The sequence below is a fragment of the Balearica regulorum genome, chromosome 18 (assembly GCF_011004875.1).
Source record: "Balearica regulorum gibbericeps isolate bBalReg1 chromosome 18, bBalReg1.pri, whole genome shotgun sequence".
NCBI classification, from domain to species: Eukaryota; Metazoa; Chordata; class Aves; order Gruiformes; family Gruidae; genus Balearica; species Balearica regulorum.
The window spans coordinates 5,227,385-5,242,229 of record NC_046201.1 but is presented as its reverse complement, the minus strand read 5'-3'; the positions used below and the strand labels follow the sequence as shown (position 1 = coordinate 5,242,229).

Here is a 14,845-nt window from a genome sequence, read left to right as displayed (position 1 = left end):
ATTCCTTGTGGTGACAGTACTGGCTTACGCAGCCCTCCTCTCCAACCTTCCCCAGGTGATAGCTTTTTCCCATGCTGCTCTTCTCCATTGTGTAGCTACGCACCAAACGTGAACCAGGGAACTGCTTTGGCTGAAAAATGACTGCTCCTTTCCAGAGTTGTTTTTCAGCTGAATCAGTTCCCTGGCCCAGCTCAGGAATGATCAGACAAGAGTGCAGAGGTGGGTCTTATTTAAGCTAGTTTAAATACTACAGTTGTAGAGATTGAAACCTCAGTTTTCTAGAGCCAACTCCTGCATGATGTGGACAGCTTACTGCACCTGTGTATGGCTTTAAGTAAAAAGTTGTGCAAGTGCATCCAAACTACCAGATTATTTATATGCTTAAGCATGTGCTTAAGTGTTTCGCGAATTGGGAACACTGTTGAAACAAAAAGACGGCTGTAAAAACATTTGTTGCTTTTTGATCCCAAACTCTTCCGCTTATGTGGAAAAAAAATGAGATTTTTATGTAGGACTGTTTCTCTTAAAACAGGACATTCTTTCCTATCACAAGCGAAGTCAGCAACGCCTCCCTCCTGGCTTGTATCTGGGTTACCTTAAACTCTGCAGTTCTGTGGATCAGATCAAAGTGCTTGTGTTGCAGAAGTTGCCTAATGTCCTGTGTCATGTTAAAATCCGAGACAACAGCAACGTCTCCAAGTAAGTGAATATATACATATTTACGCACACATATGTAGAGACAGAACCTTTGTTTTAGGTTTGAAACCACTGATAAAATTTAAATGCTAAAGCAATTTTGCAATGGCAAAATTGTAGGTGCCAGCAAAGTCTGGCTGAGGTGTCTGCCATCACAGAGATCAGCACTGACCTGAAGAGGTACCTGGGGTGTTTCCAGGAATCTGAAGGCTGATCCAGAACACATACATATGAGCCCATTGGTTTCTAAAGGCTGTATTCCACGGTCGCTCAAATTCTGTGCAGTAGTAATGATCTTACGTGTAACTGTTAGGAAGATCATAGCCTGCAGCCCTGATTCAGCCTCCACTGAATTCAGTGTCACCCTTTCTATCGATTTTTACTGACCATGAGGTGTTGGTGTTGGTGATTTTTCGGTGTATTCTCCTGCGTATACCTGGTTTCTCCCTCTAATCCACAGCAAACATACAGCAACTGAAAACATGTATTCAGGCAAATGCAATCAGCCATGGAACTGCTGTGCTCTGGGAAAGCCATCTTCCCCTTGTCCATTGCTTCCTTTACCCATTGAGCAAGTGCACTTGTACCGCCTTGTCCTTGCCTAGTGGGCAACCACATTTTTATTGGCTTTATTCTGGAGCTTTTTAATCCCATATCATTTCAGAAACCAGCTGATAATTTTGCATGAGGAAAAAGGAACGGATATGCGTATGGATAACAAGGATATCCAGAAGTAGTAGTTAATACTAATAAAAATTTTGGAAGGAATACAAAGGCTAGTGCTTCAGAGTTTATAACAATCTCTGACTCTTGAAGTTTAAGATCAGGTCTTTATTTAGGAGCAAATTGGACCACATCTATTACTCGTCTTGTTAGTGGGGTTTCCTGTACCTTTTTTTTCTTGAATGTTTGGTGCTGGCTGCTTTTCAAGGCTGAATACTAGGCAGGGTGAATTAAGGATTTGATCCAGAAAGATGATTCCCATGTTTATCAGGTCTAGAATGGGTATATGTCAAAGAAAACCAGGAAGTTCTTTGGCTCCAGTGAGTAGAAGAGAGTCTGTCACAGAAATTAAACTTCCTGTTAATTGTCATTGTTGTCATTTCCAATGCATGCTTTTTTAAAATATTGTGGTAGATAGGGAATGAAGTATGTGAGAAAGAAATCCTGGAGCGAGAAGCCTTAGTGAAATATTTCTAAGGCAGATGACTTTCAGAGGTTTGCAAGGAATGTTCAGCCTGATGTCTGTACATGTGCTAGAAAAATTAAACTTTTCAAGTTAGATTTTAACCATAAAACAATCAAGATTGCACAAGTTTAGAATCTTCTGCTATATGAGGATTAAACTATCACAGGACCCCAAATGCACATACACTGAATTCCTGCTTGTGCACTGAACTTTTGTTATATTTCTAATTTTAACTTGACTCAACATACAGAGATGAGTGGGAATGGATCTCCAAACACTTTCTGGCTCGGAATCTGTGGAAAGTATGGATCAACTTCAGACTGCCCTACTCAATTGTTCTTGTATGAGCTCCAGATGGCAGTGAAAGCTCTCCTTAACAGATCAATCTACCTCTGCATCAGGTATTTTCCTTTGTGGTATTTATCACCTTTTTGAAAACCTGATTCTTAAGAACACAACTAAAAGCTACAAATTGTGTAACTTGCAAGTAGGGTTGAAATGTTACAGTTGCAAGAAAAGAAAAGCAGAGAAGTTTTGTATTTCATTGTTCCAAGTGTGTGTGTATGGAACATCTTCCCACAAAACAGTTATTTTCCTGGATATTTGAATATACAACGGATTAAGAGACAAATTTTCTATAGTTCCTTGGTTTTGCATCTGTTAGCATATTTGCACAACTTCAGGCAGGTGCAAATAAGCACTTTTACACAAAACTGGTAGTTGCGAGCACCTTTACCCACCTGGCAAAGAAAAATAGGTATTTTTCCAGGCAAACAAGGCAATTGACTGTTCTTTTGGAGGTAACAGTGAGGGTGTATGAAAGGCCTGCTGAAGACACAGATTTTGCTGTTTTACACACAGATAAAAGTAGCACTTTCTAAAACACACAGTTCCAGACCTCCAGATTGCTGTGGGTGAGGAGAGGTATCTGGCTTCTGGCTTTACAGTTAGGTACAAGAAATGCATATGTGAATAAATAAAGTCAGGGAGGATAATCTACGATGTGAAAGGTCCATGAAAAAATAAGCTAAGAAGTTTGTTTCTTGTTTACATGAATTCCATTTTTTATTTTGGACTACAAGGGTAAGAGGGCTTAAAGTAGAAGTAAATCATCTTTATATTCACTTCAAGGTCTGTTTGTGCAGCTAGAAAGATGTGGCCCTAAATAAATTAATCTGGTTCTACATTTCTTGATTTTGAAAGGTTTAGGCTTTGCTTTTAAAAGTGAATCCATCAGTGCTGCACCTTCTTGCCTGGGAAGAGCCAAATAAGATGCAAGTAAATCCAAAATTAAGACAGATGGTGTGCTGCCTTGTGGTCAGTGACTAATTCAATAGGGCTCTGTATGCTAGTGTATTTTCTTGGAGGTTACAGCTTTTGTGCATCTTTTTTTTTTTTTAAGCTAGGGACTAAAATATTTGAATCAATGTACAATATGTTCCTTGGGCTGCAGTTCAGCCAAGCATTTAAGCTCATCTATTCTATGATTCTATTGTGCATGAGAGGTAGACATAAACATGACCTTGCAGTTAAACACAATTGTAAATGTTTTGATGACTCAGGACGAAACATCCATGTTAATGAATTGAATTTTTAATTCAAGAGATTTATTTATGTATTTTTATTATTTTTTGTGGTAACAGTGACACTGGTGCATACCCAGGGTAAAATGCAGCGCTGCACACAGCAGCTCCACAGCAGCCTCAGGCCAACTCCTCTGTGTGCCATTTTCTCTTGCTGCAGCACTTGTTAAACCTTTCCAGTGCTGTGTTGAGGGAGAGCTGCATATTTCTCTTAACCAACCCTAAATTGAATCTTAAAGGTTTTTAATTGAATCCATTTTCATGTTTTCACATAATTATGCAATCATAATCTTGAAAAGCACATGGCATGTGATCATTTTCTGCCTAATAAGAAACATAAATGTTCGTTTTCAGGGGGGTTGTGCCTGTGTGTGTTGTTTTAATGTGGAACATTGCAGCTTTAAATCTTTATTTTATGTAGTGACATGAACCCACATTTAGCCCCCCCCCAAATATTTATGTTTTATAAAAATTCCGAGCTTGATGTTGTGCAAATTTTCTTTAATGTTTTATATCATTTCGGGTGTTGTTTATATAAGTGCCATGTTGTAATTCTCTCCTATTTCTTCCCCCGCGCGTGTCCCTCTACAGGCTAAGCACTTCCGTCTGTATACACAGGAGGTGTTGGAACTGGGTCACAATGTCTCCTTTCTTCTCCTGCTCCCCGCCTCAGACGACGTCTGCACTGCCCCAGGACAGAATAATCCTTACACCCCGCACTCAGGATTTCTTAACCTCCCTCTTCAGATGTTTGAACTCGGTATAGTAGCTTGCTTCACCTAGAAATATTAACCCAGTCTCCTTATAATAAAATCACAAAGTTGTATCTGTTTTCCCCCTTGTCCCAGTGGAGAGTCAATAAATCACATGATGGCTTTGGCAACAACACTACCTATAACTGTGTACAAGTTATAGAGAGAGCAGAGCGGTTAAAGCATATACTGTAGCAATCATTATTGAATTGCAAAGCATAGAGCAAAGCCCACAGTTATCCAGTATGTGTCTATAAGCTTATTTGGAAGATGATGTTCTTTAAAAAACAGAACCAAAAATTACACGCAACATAGCAAGGTTGGAGTGTGAAAGGAGTTTCAAAAAAGCATCCCTCTAAATTGTCACAAGAATAATCACCAGTTTTGTAGAGGAGAATTTTTGCAGTTCTTGACTGCAGATAGTCCTACTCTAGGTCTGACTCCCTCACAACTTTGTGAAAGGTCTGAGTGGAGTTTCCCACGTGAGGGTGATCTTTTTCCTTCTGATTCCTGGAAAAATGCAGGAGACTCAGCCCTATTGCTGTGGTGCAGGAAAAGCCTGTTGTGAAAAATGTCAAAGCACTAGAATTGAATCTATTTCTTTAGGGAGCACATCCTGTGCTGTAGCAGATTCAGCCCTCTTGTTCCACTGCATTGCTGACTGGGTAAGAATTCCCCAACACAGAGTTTTCCAGCTGTCTCACAGAAAGCATAAGATGCTTTAGCTTCAAAATCCTCTATTTCTCATTTCTTCTTCTTTGGTCCACAGAGAAAAGAAAGGTTCCACATAAAAGCAGCTCATAAAGACTTAATAGTTCTTTTTAGAAAGAATATTATAAGTTAGGGGACTGCTAAGCCTTACACATTAGTCTCCTCTGTTTCCTTCTGGCCTGTAAAACTGGGGAGAAAAGAGAAAGGTATGAGCCAAAACTGATGGAGTCGGTACACAAGGAGCCTCTACAGAATACGTCTCTAGTGGCAACTGTGTCTCAGTGATATTTCTCTCAGGTGTTTACATGACACCATTACCAGCACCATCCTATTTCCTATATATCACTGCTAAGTGCTGTTAAAGTCACTAATGTAGGAGAACGATGATTAGATGTTAATGGTGGGTCTAACCAAGACTATGTTTTCGCAGTCACAGTAGATCCATGATCTCCCATCATCCAGCAACACAAGTTTCTTTTGGATCAGGCAGGAATATACGACTGTGTTTATGCCACATCAGCCAGAGCACAGAAAGTACTGCCTGTGACAACGCTGGGTTTTTATGCTGGTTGTGGGAGGACAGATGACAGCTGAGCTGCCACAAAATGATAAGTGGTACAGACAGACAATACATGAGCTGGTGTAGTCTGCCAAGAAGTTACCCCTTCAAAAGAAAACTAACGTAATTGAACTAGAAGAGCTAGTTCAGTGCTTTGGGTCATAGGGCCGTGGCTGTAGTAACCTACAGCCAGGCTTCTTATCTTCTTGACACGCAACCCTGACGTCTACAGTTAGATTCTATTGAGCGTATCATTCCTCGCTATGAGAGGTGACTGCTGCATTCACTGCACAAGGTAATGCATGAAGCATATTCATCTCTGGTGAAATTAATCTCCGCAGTAGAGGTTTTGCAGACTATTTAAGTCTCCGTATGTGGTACACAGATGGGGGCAGGAGTCATTCGCACTTCTGGGACATAGTTTGCATCGGGGTGGCAAAGCAATAGATGCTGAAAGGGATGATGTAGTGCAGGGAAACATGCAAAAGAATAATCTCTCAAAAGGTGTTCTGGGCGCAGACCTCTCTGTTTAGCAATGTTGCTGCAGTGGGAAAGCAGTTCATGGTGGAGAAAACAGTATGGAAAGCTGAATTTTACTTTTGAGTATTTTTTTTATAAGTAAGCAATCATTTGGCCAAAGGCAGATGACATTTCTATATGACTTATTATATATGTATCCCTGACGTTCTATAAAGTGACTGTGATTCACATCTCAAATATTAGAAGCTTCCATTCCCCATTAGCTGGTGGCTACCAACTATATAATTGCATAACCACAAAAGACTATGTTGAAGTAACATTTGTTAAAGTAACATTAAAGGGTCTGACTTAAAACCACAAAGGCTAGAAACTTCAGCACTGAAGCTGAAACCGCGGCTGTAATTCACTCAAGAGTCCACCACATATGGCATATATACTGTAAGACCACACACTATTCAGACTAGATCCCTGCAATATCTAGGCATCATTGAGAAACCAGAAGGTAGAATTCTTTCTTTCACTCTTTTCTGTGGGATTTCTATGTTCAGATTAGGCCTTTATTGTTATGCTAATGATGTTTCTGTGATTGGATTTCTTAGTTTGAGAAATTCTTCTCAATTATTCTTAATCATGTTGTTTGCAAGGGATAAGTAGACATGTGACACCATTTATATTTCTCTTTTAATATTTATGATAAGAAGAATATATGCAATTTACACTTGAAACATGCTGAAAAATATCATGCCACAATCCAGAAAAGTAGCAGTAGTAAGCCAGCTGGCATTCCCTGCTATAACAAGATCACGCTGTATGCTTGCATTTATTGAAGCACCAATGAATAAGGAAGTATTTCTGAAAACTTGTTCTCCCTCAGCAAGTTTTGGTATGTCTGTAGTGCAGTTCGCAGAGATAACTGTTAAGTTGTGCCTGAGCAATTGCCGGTTCTGGAATGATGTGGCTTTAAGCGGTCAGGTAATTTAACATTTATGAAGCTCCGTAGCACTGTAGCTGTTCTGTCCCTGTTATCTAGTTACGTCTTTTAGAGGTAGCTCAGCTAGCTCTGTGCTACTCCAAAGTCAAATTACACAAAGCAAGAATTCATGTCTGAACTTTCTGTGTTACCCTTCTGCATAAGAGTTCAGAGGATGATATGTGATAACACCTAAAAGAGCTTTAATTGTTTTGCCCAAACTGTGATATCACTGAAATGCTTTTACTGCTGAGTCATTTACGTTGAAGTTACTGATTTAAGCTAGCCTAGCCCAAGAGAAAGTTATCATCCTTCGAAATGATACTTGCTTTCTGAAACACCTCAATTAAAAAAAGTAAAAGATGAGTTCCATTTTCCAGTCATGTCACTACTTTCTTGATAAAAGAAATGATGAGCTATAAAAGCCTCAGAAGCAGCCTTTCTGATTAAAGCTATCAAGGGCAAGATAGCCTCTGGAGTTGCATACTAAGGACCTGATTATCCTTTCACTTAGATATAAATTAGAAATGACTCTTTTGAAATCAGTGAACTTACGGAGTAAATCCAATGTAAATGAGAGGAGAATTAGAGCCTGTATTATTTATTTTTAGCTTAAAGTAACCCATCCAGAGTTAGTAATTATATTTAAAACAAAAAAAATGTGTTCTGAAAGCTAAGGATTTCATATTTCATAACCAGAATATAACAACATTTCCTTTGCACTTGGTCTTTTCACAGTTCATTTTTGCTGTTATAAGGAAAAATTTATAAGCCTGTATTGCCGCCTTTCTGCTGTCATAGAGCTGGACTCTCTGAAAACCCAGCAATCCCTAAGGGAAGCAATTTCAGACAGTGAAGTCGCTGCAGCCAAACAAAGACACCAGCAAGTTATAGACTACATACAGGTAATAGTCTGTTTCTGACTATTCAAGGAGATTTTAAGGTGGCTTCTTAAAAATTGTTTAGGGCTGTAATTTGAAATCTAAATAGAGAATTATTCACAGACATCATAAAAAGAGCAGTTGTATCAAAAGTGCAATTCTGTCTTTATGAAATTCAAACCCAGAACATGATTTCCTCAGTTGTTGCTTTTATACAAGGATTTTTATGGGTAAAATCAAATGACAGTTATACTAGACTGTTATAAAGAAATGTGTCGGTCTGCTGGTAAAAACTGACTCCCATCTAATGTGAGGTAAGCTAGTGCCATGCTTGGGCATTCATTTCTGTAATAGTTCTTCTCTGTGAATTGAGAACATTTTTCACTATAAGTTGCCAATTAAAAAAATTAAAATGAAATTTCAGACTAGGATGTGGAGACAATCTTCATCAATATCAGAGTGAAGAAAGCAGCTCTGTGTTTAAGATGGCAAGCTAGCCTCAAAAGCATTTGTAAGTCTGTCCAGTACCATGCAGTGATACTGCTCCAGTCCCCCACCACAGGAGGATCACAAATGTATTCATACTTGTCTAATTTGCTTATTCTCTGTCTCTCACACTGATTTTCCTGTACTGTTCCAGATCAGGACTTTACCTACTCAACTCAGGGATCTTTGAACTACACCCCATGTGCAGCATAGCAAGGCCTGTCCTTTTTGCAAACCATTTTGGCAATCAGTTATTTATAGAGAAAAACTCATGACCTTTGCAGCGTGCATCTATGGGCATAGTTGATCTGTCTTTCTGCAAGTGAGGTGCAGATAGGTTTACAGCTCTATAGTCTTAATATTCAAGCAACCCTTCTGTGGAATAGAGGCCAAGACAACCATTTATCCCATTGATAATATGTTTTGCCCCCCCATAATTATGAACAAGATGATAATATTTCTGTTCCTCTTTGCTCTGAATTCAGATCCCCTTTGTCTTGTCCACTTGGGAGCTTTAGGCAACCTGCAGCAGGGCAGAGAGGAATGTTCCATTGCACTTTCACCACTCAATCACCTCCTTCTTTCTCATCTTCCCATTCTCATGCTCAGAAAATCTAGCTTTTTCACAGTGGGCAGGTGAAATTGGAAAATTTTTATCTGTTACACCAAAAATAAGTATATGTATATTAATATGCTTGCACTGTATAGTCAGTTCTGTGTTCCTCTTCTCCAAAGCATTGGAGTCAAATATATATGCTGGGAAATTATGGGAGAACATTTTAAACTTCAGTGTTTTGTGCTGAATTATTGTGACAGCGTATTAGCCTTGTCAGGTTTCCTCTCAAATGAAAACCAGCTGTATTCCACCTATTGGCAAAAATATCTCAGCCCACCACATACCGCAATCTTCAGTGGTGACCACAAAACCGCAAGAGCATTTGTGTGATCCTAGATCTAAGACAGTGTTGAAGTCACTACACAAACCAAACATTGTAAAGAGCAAGGGAGTCTATATAAATGCAGTTCTGAAAAGGAGTCAGAGGGCAACTGAAAAGTAAAAAACAAAAACAGAAAACAACAACAAAAACCCCAGCAAATAAGGTACTTCGAGTCTTTACCAGAATGTTACTCAGCAAGAAAAAAAATCTACAGACACTGGAACTAAAACTGAAGTTAAGCTGTAATTTATATAGCGTAATGCTTCAAACATTCCTAAATTGTAAAAGAACCACAGTTCATTAAAATGACTGGTCCATTATCCTAGGAGACACTGCAGAATGGCATCAGGAAGAAAACCAACAGGATTTATATTTTATTAAATTGTATGCAGTATGATTTTTGTTTGGGGTTGAGGGAGGATCACAGAAAAGAAATATAAAATCTCCAGAATCAAATAGGTGAGACGTTTGCTAACTGGCATTATCTTCATGGAGCTACACTGAAGGCTTGAAATGATGTAGGATTATGAATTAATCTCTGAACCATTTGCTATTCTTATCAGTGTATATTCTTAGCTCAAATTAACTCAGTGGCAAGGCTTGCACTGACATCATTGGAGTCAGGATTTCACCTTTACATTAAAATGGCCTTACTAGGTCAAAACAAAGATCCATCTATCCAGCTATCCTGTCTCCAACACAGCTCATCAAGAACTACCCTAGTTAATCTGGCATCTACAGTATCCTTTGGCAATAAATTTCAAACTTCAAATGCACATTTTGTGAAGAAGTATCTCCAGCTAAGAGTATGTGCTGGAGAACTCAGAATATGTCAGTCTACAGCCTCCTTTTCACTGATCCCTCTGTTACTTCCCTATTTGATAACATGCACCGCACAAAGCACCACTTACTTTCACCTATCCGTGTACTGACCCAGGGCTCTCGTTCTGCATTCTTGCAGAATGTAGCTTGTGTAACTGCAAAGCAGTTACTTCCCTTAAACACTGCAATGTTAATATCAAAGCTCACTTCTTTAAATGCAGAATGTTCTGTAGGAAGAGAAGTACAAGGGGAGTTCTAGAAAGGATGCTGCAGCAGGAGGATGCTATACTGTCATTTGCTGGTTGCAGCAACATTTGCTCAGTCATCAAAGATCTTGAATTGCTTGAAGATGTTAAAAGTGTTCCATTATCAAAAGACTCCAAAGACCCACATTAAACAGCATCTTTCCTCTCTGCAAAGATACTTAAAGCTATATCCCGCTATTGATTTAGGCACTTATCTCTTATTGCCATCACCAGGCATGTCATAGAACTGTCTTAGTGTAGATTTATACTCTTAAAATGCATGCAGAACAAAATTATAAGGGAGAAAACCTGCAGTTTGGCTCATAGCTGTGCTTTAACCCTCCATGTATGAATATTCTTCCACATGTATGTATATTCTTCTGTTAAACACTAGGTCTGATGTGATGCTTTTGAACATAATCCTGGATTTGCAAGGATGCTCAAGAAGTCTTGCTTTCATTCCAGTGCAGAATAAAACAAACTTTCCAGTGTGCTACAAAACTGATCAAACTTTATACTCCATCAAAAGACAATTTTCATTTTCCATGTGAGAGTTTAGGCCTGAATTCACCCCTCCTGACTACAGGTTCTTAATTGAGGTACATAATTTGAGAGACTAGTGGCCCTAAGCAGCCTCTGTAGTGGTGGAGGAGGACAAGCACCGAACCAAAGGCAGTTCAGACCACCTAAATCTGAAGTGTCCTGACAGGGGATCCTGCTTCTCTCTGTTGGCAGTGACTACACACCTACTTGGACACTTGAAGAAAGTACACACTTAGGTAAAATTAATACAAGACTTAACTGTACTCTTTCACCATTTTTTTTCTCTACAGCAAATTGATGAGATCTGGAGGAAAATGAGATGGATCACAGAAGCACTGCAGTATGCACGATACAAGCAGCCAGCAGCTGGCCTACCCATAAAGAAGCTTGTGGATCTTTCAGAAGAACACTCTCAAAAGAAAATCAGTTCCAGCTCTTCACATATTGATTGTCTTCCTTCACCTCCCCCTTCACCTGACGCTAGAATCCAGAGGAGAAAAGCTGTGACTGGTAAGAGAATTCTTGTTTGTTCATCAAGCAAAATCTTTGAACTCACTTTTAATTATAACAGTTCTTGTATGTCTTTTTATAAAAGATTTTTTCCCATACCTGCCAAGGTATTTTAACAATCATTTTACCAATCATTTGCCACTCAATATCCTGAGATACTTCAACAATCCTTACATAATAATTTTTTGTTTTCGACTACTCAGAATAATCGTTCAGCAGCAGCCAATTTTGTCACCTCACTGTTCCAGATCATTTAATGAACAGGTTGGAAGGGACAAGTACAATCACTGACTTCTCCACAATGCCCAGAATTAGTAAAATCCATCCACAGTGAAAGCTGACTACTTCATCTGTTGTCTACACTGACAATCTGCTATTAATATGTGGAGGGAGCTTTCTCTTTACCTCATTTACAGCTTCATTGCTTCAGAACCTGTGGTAAAGCACATTGTCAAAAGCTCTTCAGAAATTAAGAATGCCTGTGTATTAACTGTGTACATGTTCAGAGTTTTATTAGACTGGTGAGACATGAGCTACTAAGCAAAAGCTATTGACCCTTTCTCATCATTCATGTATCTATCTATTCCTCACCATAGTCTATCTATTCCTCACCATAGTTTCTAATAATTTGTCTGGAATCTAAGTCAGACTTTTCCATAGTCTCCATTTGTCACCTTCTGTTCCTCTGATATTACAGCCATTTTCTATCCATGCTTTCACTGTTCCTGTGCTTTGGAGCAATTCTTTCTTATGCTCCTCTTGCTTTGTTTTGATAGAGCAAATTTTAGTGCCAACAGTCCAGTTTGATTTCACAGTTGTTTTCACGTACCTCAGTGTCCTCAGTGTTTTAGACAAGCACTTTGAAACACAGAATTACACAAATAAGTACCCACCTCATTGACAATTATTGCTTCTCTGAACAGCTGGAAAATTAAACTGATGAAAGAAATGAATCACAGCAAATAAAGATGAAGCAAATTAAACAGTAGCACCTAATTTGCTAACAGAATAACATTTTTGGAGCAAAATGTAAATCATTTGCTGAGCTGTCTTTAAGCAACGAGTAAATGAAACAGTAGAAACAAAAGCAACAGATGCTGCATTAAACAACTGCCATGACCATTTTGGTAATAATAATTTGTTTTTTTCAAATTGGCAGTTTTGTACAGTTAAGAAAAATGAATAAATCTACTCTGATTAGATTAGGTTAAAAGAAAAGAAACCCAAAGATGATGGTGCTTTGATTTGCTCCATTACACAGTGGTGTTCTTTCTCAGCATCTCTCCGTGAGCTAATTTTTTTCCCTGTATTACAGACCATGAATGCAGAATAATCCTTAGCTCTGGCACCATGTAACCTAGAGCATTATCTTGCCCTGTATGGCTTGATTCATTATTGCTATGCTATATGGTAATTTACACTAGGTCAAAGTGAATAGTCAGCACTGTATAAAATCTGTTTTCTTCCTTTGATCTAATATAAACTATCCAGGGCAGTAGAGCATCAATCCATTCTATCACATATGCCACTATTTATTATGTTATTGATCCTTCTGAAGCCAAAAGATAGCAGTGATTTCAGTGTCAGTGTGAGTTTTAGTCAACCAATTCACATTTGAATTAAGCGTGTCTGCTTTGAATTTGAAAGTACATAATGCACCTGACAGGTAAAAGGGGTAGTTTTTGTTCACCTACCTCTATGTCTGGCCTCAAGCCTCTTGCACACATGTACAGCTGCACCCTGCTCACAGTTACAGAGGTATAAATCTGGAGAATCTCAACTGACATCTTTAATAAAAACAGAACCTGGATTAGAGTTTTTCTCTCTCCCAAATCTCCATCTCTGTGAAATTGGGTCAAAACAAGATAAAAGAAAACAGATCCTTTCAGAACATCATCCCAATTCAAATTCAAATTTTCCCCTGTAATTAATATAAGAAATTAATCCTTTTTGGTTTTCTAATTCTAACACCACCTCTCTAACACATCTGTCTTTCCTCTCACCTAGGCCCATGGACAATGTCACAGAGGAAACACACATACATTTTCAGATTTGATTCTAAATTAAGAAAAAAAAATACATACATGACAGTTAAGCAATTTCTTTCCTGTACTTGTCTTCGTAATGTTAATGAGTTCTCTTTCCAGATTCCCAGCCCTGCTCAGATGAAGAAGGCTGCTCTGAAGTATTCCTTCCAACTGACAGTGACTATGACTCCAGCGATGCGTTAAGCCCCAGAGAATTAGACCTGATTTACTCCTCCTCACATGACATATCCCAGCAGGCAGGCAGTGGCCTGGGTGGGAGTGCACCTGATGTTCTCCAAGTCCACGACATGAAGCCTTGCCTAACACTGAAAGAAGGCCTGGCAGAGCACAGTGCCTTTGATACTAATGCTGAATATTGCACAGAGTATATGAGCAATCTAACAATGTCAGGGCTTACATCGAAAAGCATAGAGAAGTCCCCTAGCTCCAAGCAGCCATTGAGCTTTTTAGGGAAAAAAAAGCTAGGGAAACATCAGCATTACAACTACTTCAGCCGGCATCATCGTTGGCTGCGTGTGCACAGTGAGACGCAGTCTGGCTCTCTGTCTGAAGGCGTGTATACTCAGCATTTCATGAGATCTTCAGATTTGTCTCAAGAACCTACCTCCAGTGAGCAGTTAAAGATACCCATCGATGGGTCTCGGAGCACTTTCTTACCTCATGCATCAAGCCTTCCGGAAGATGGGAAAGGCAAGTATGAGGAATCAAGGCAGGATGTCCATAGGATACATGTGGAGCCTTATAAAGCAACATTTCTGGGTGAAGAGGGCAAGTCCTGGGCAATGAGCACAGAGTCTGTAGAACACAGGGATGCGCACAATGCTATGCAACAGATAATGGGTCCAGATGACCAGTTGGGTTCTGCTGTCTCAGAAGTCTTCAGCAGCACACTTTAAACCCAGACTTCTGCATTGCTTCCCATTGCTCCACAAGAAGATAGCAAGCATCATGCATATAGGGCTGTACTTTCAAAACCACCTGCAAAACTCCAGCTCCTGAAATGGCAACTCGTGCCCTCAAAAGAATCCTAATCTTTTGACTTCATTGCCAGATTTCTGGTCTTACAGGGGTATGTCATGATGCAAGCAGTATTATTGGCATCTGCAGTTTTGCAGGTAGAGTCATAATAGTCACCACATAACAGAACAATCTGTGGCTGCAAATCAAGTAATCAGGTTTTGCAGTTCTCTTGATTTCCACATATCTCTAAGCATGCAAAATTTTAAGCATGAGTGGTTCTGCCTGCAAATTAGCAGAAACTGTAGCATCCTTGGTGTCATGTTAGGACTGTGTCCTAAACTTCTATTAACCTGGTTTCCACCATTTCCTAGAATTTTTTTCTGCTTCTTGAATGGATTTAGGTTGCATATAACTAAAGTGCTAACCAGTCTAGTAATGCAGTTAACCCAGAGTTTCTGGCCACTGACACAGA

The 14,845-nt window shown here is 39.3% G+C and overlaps 1 protein-coding gene across 1 annotated transcript in view; it reads left to right on the top strand.

Annotated features, from left to right (window-relative positions):
• The window catches only part of ANKFN1 (ankyrin repeat and fibronectin type III domain containing 1), a 51,812-nt gene extending 47,561 nt beyond the window's left edge, over positions 1–4,251 (top strand). The window contains 6 exon segments of the mRNA XM_075770545.1: positions 533–699; positions 2,136–2,160; positions 2,163–2,193; positions 2,196–2,258; positions 2,261–2,286; positions 4,060–4,251. Coding sequence (XP_075626660.1) covers positions 533–699; positions 2,136–2,160; positions 2,163–2,193; positions 2,196–2,258; positions 2,261–2,286; positions 4,060–4,251 — 504 coding nt within the window.
• Positions 4,252–14,845: the final 10,594 nt, after the last annotated feature.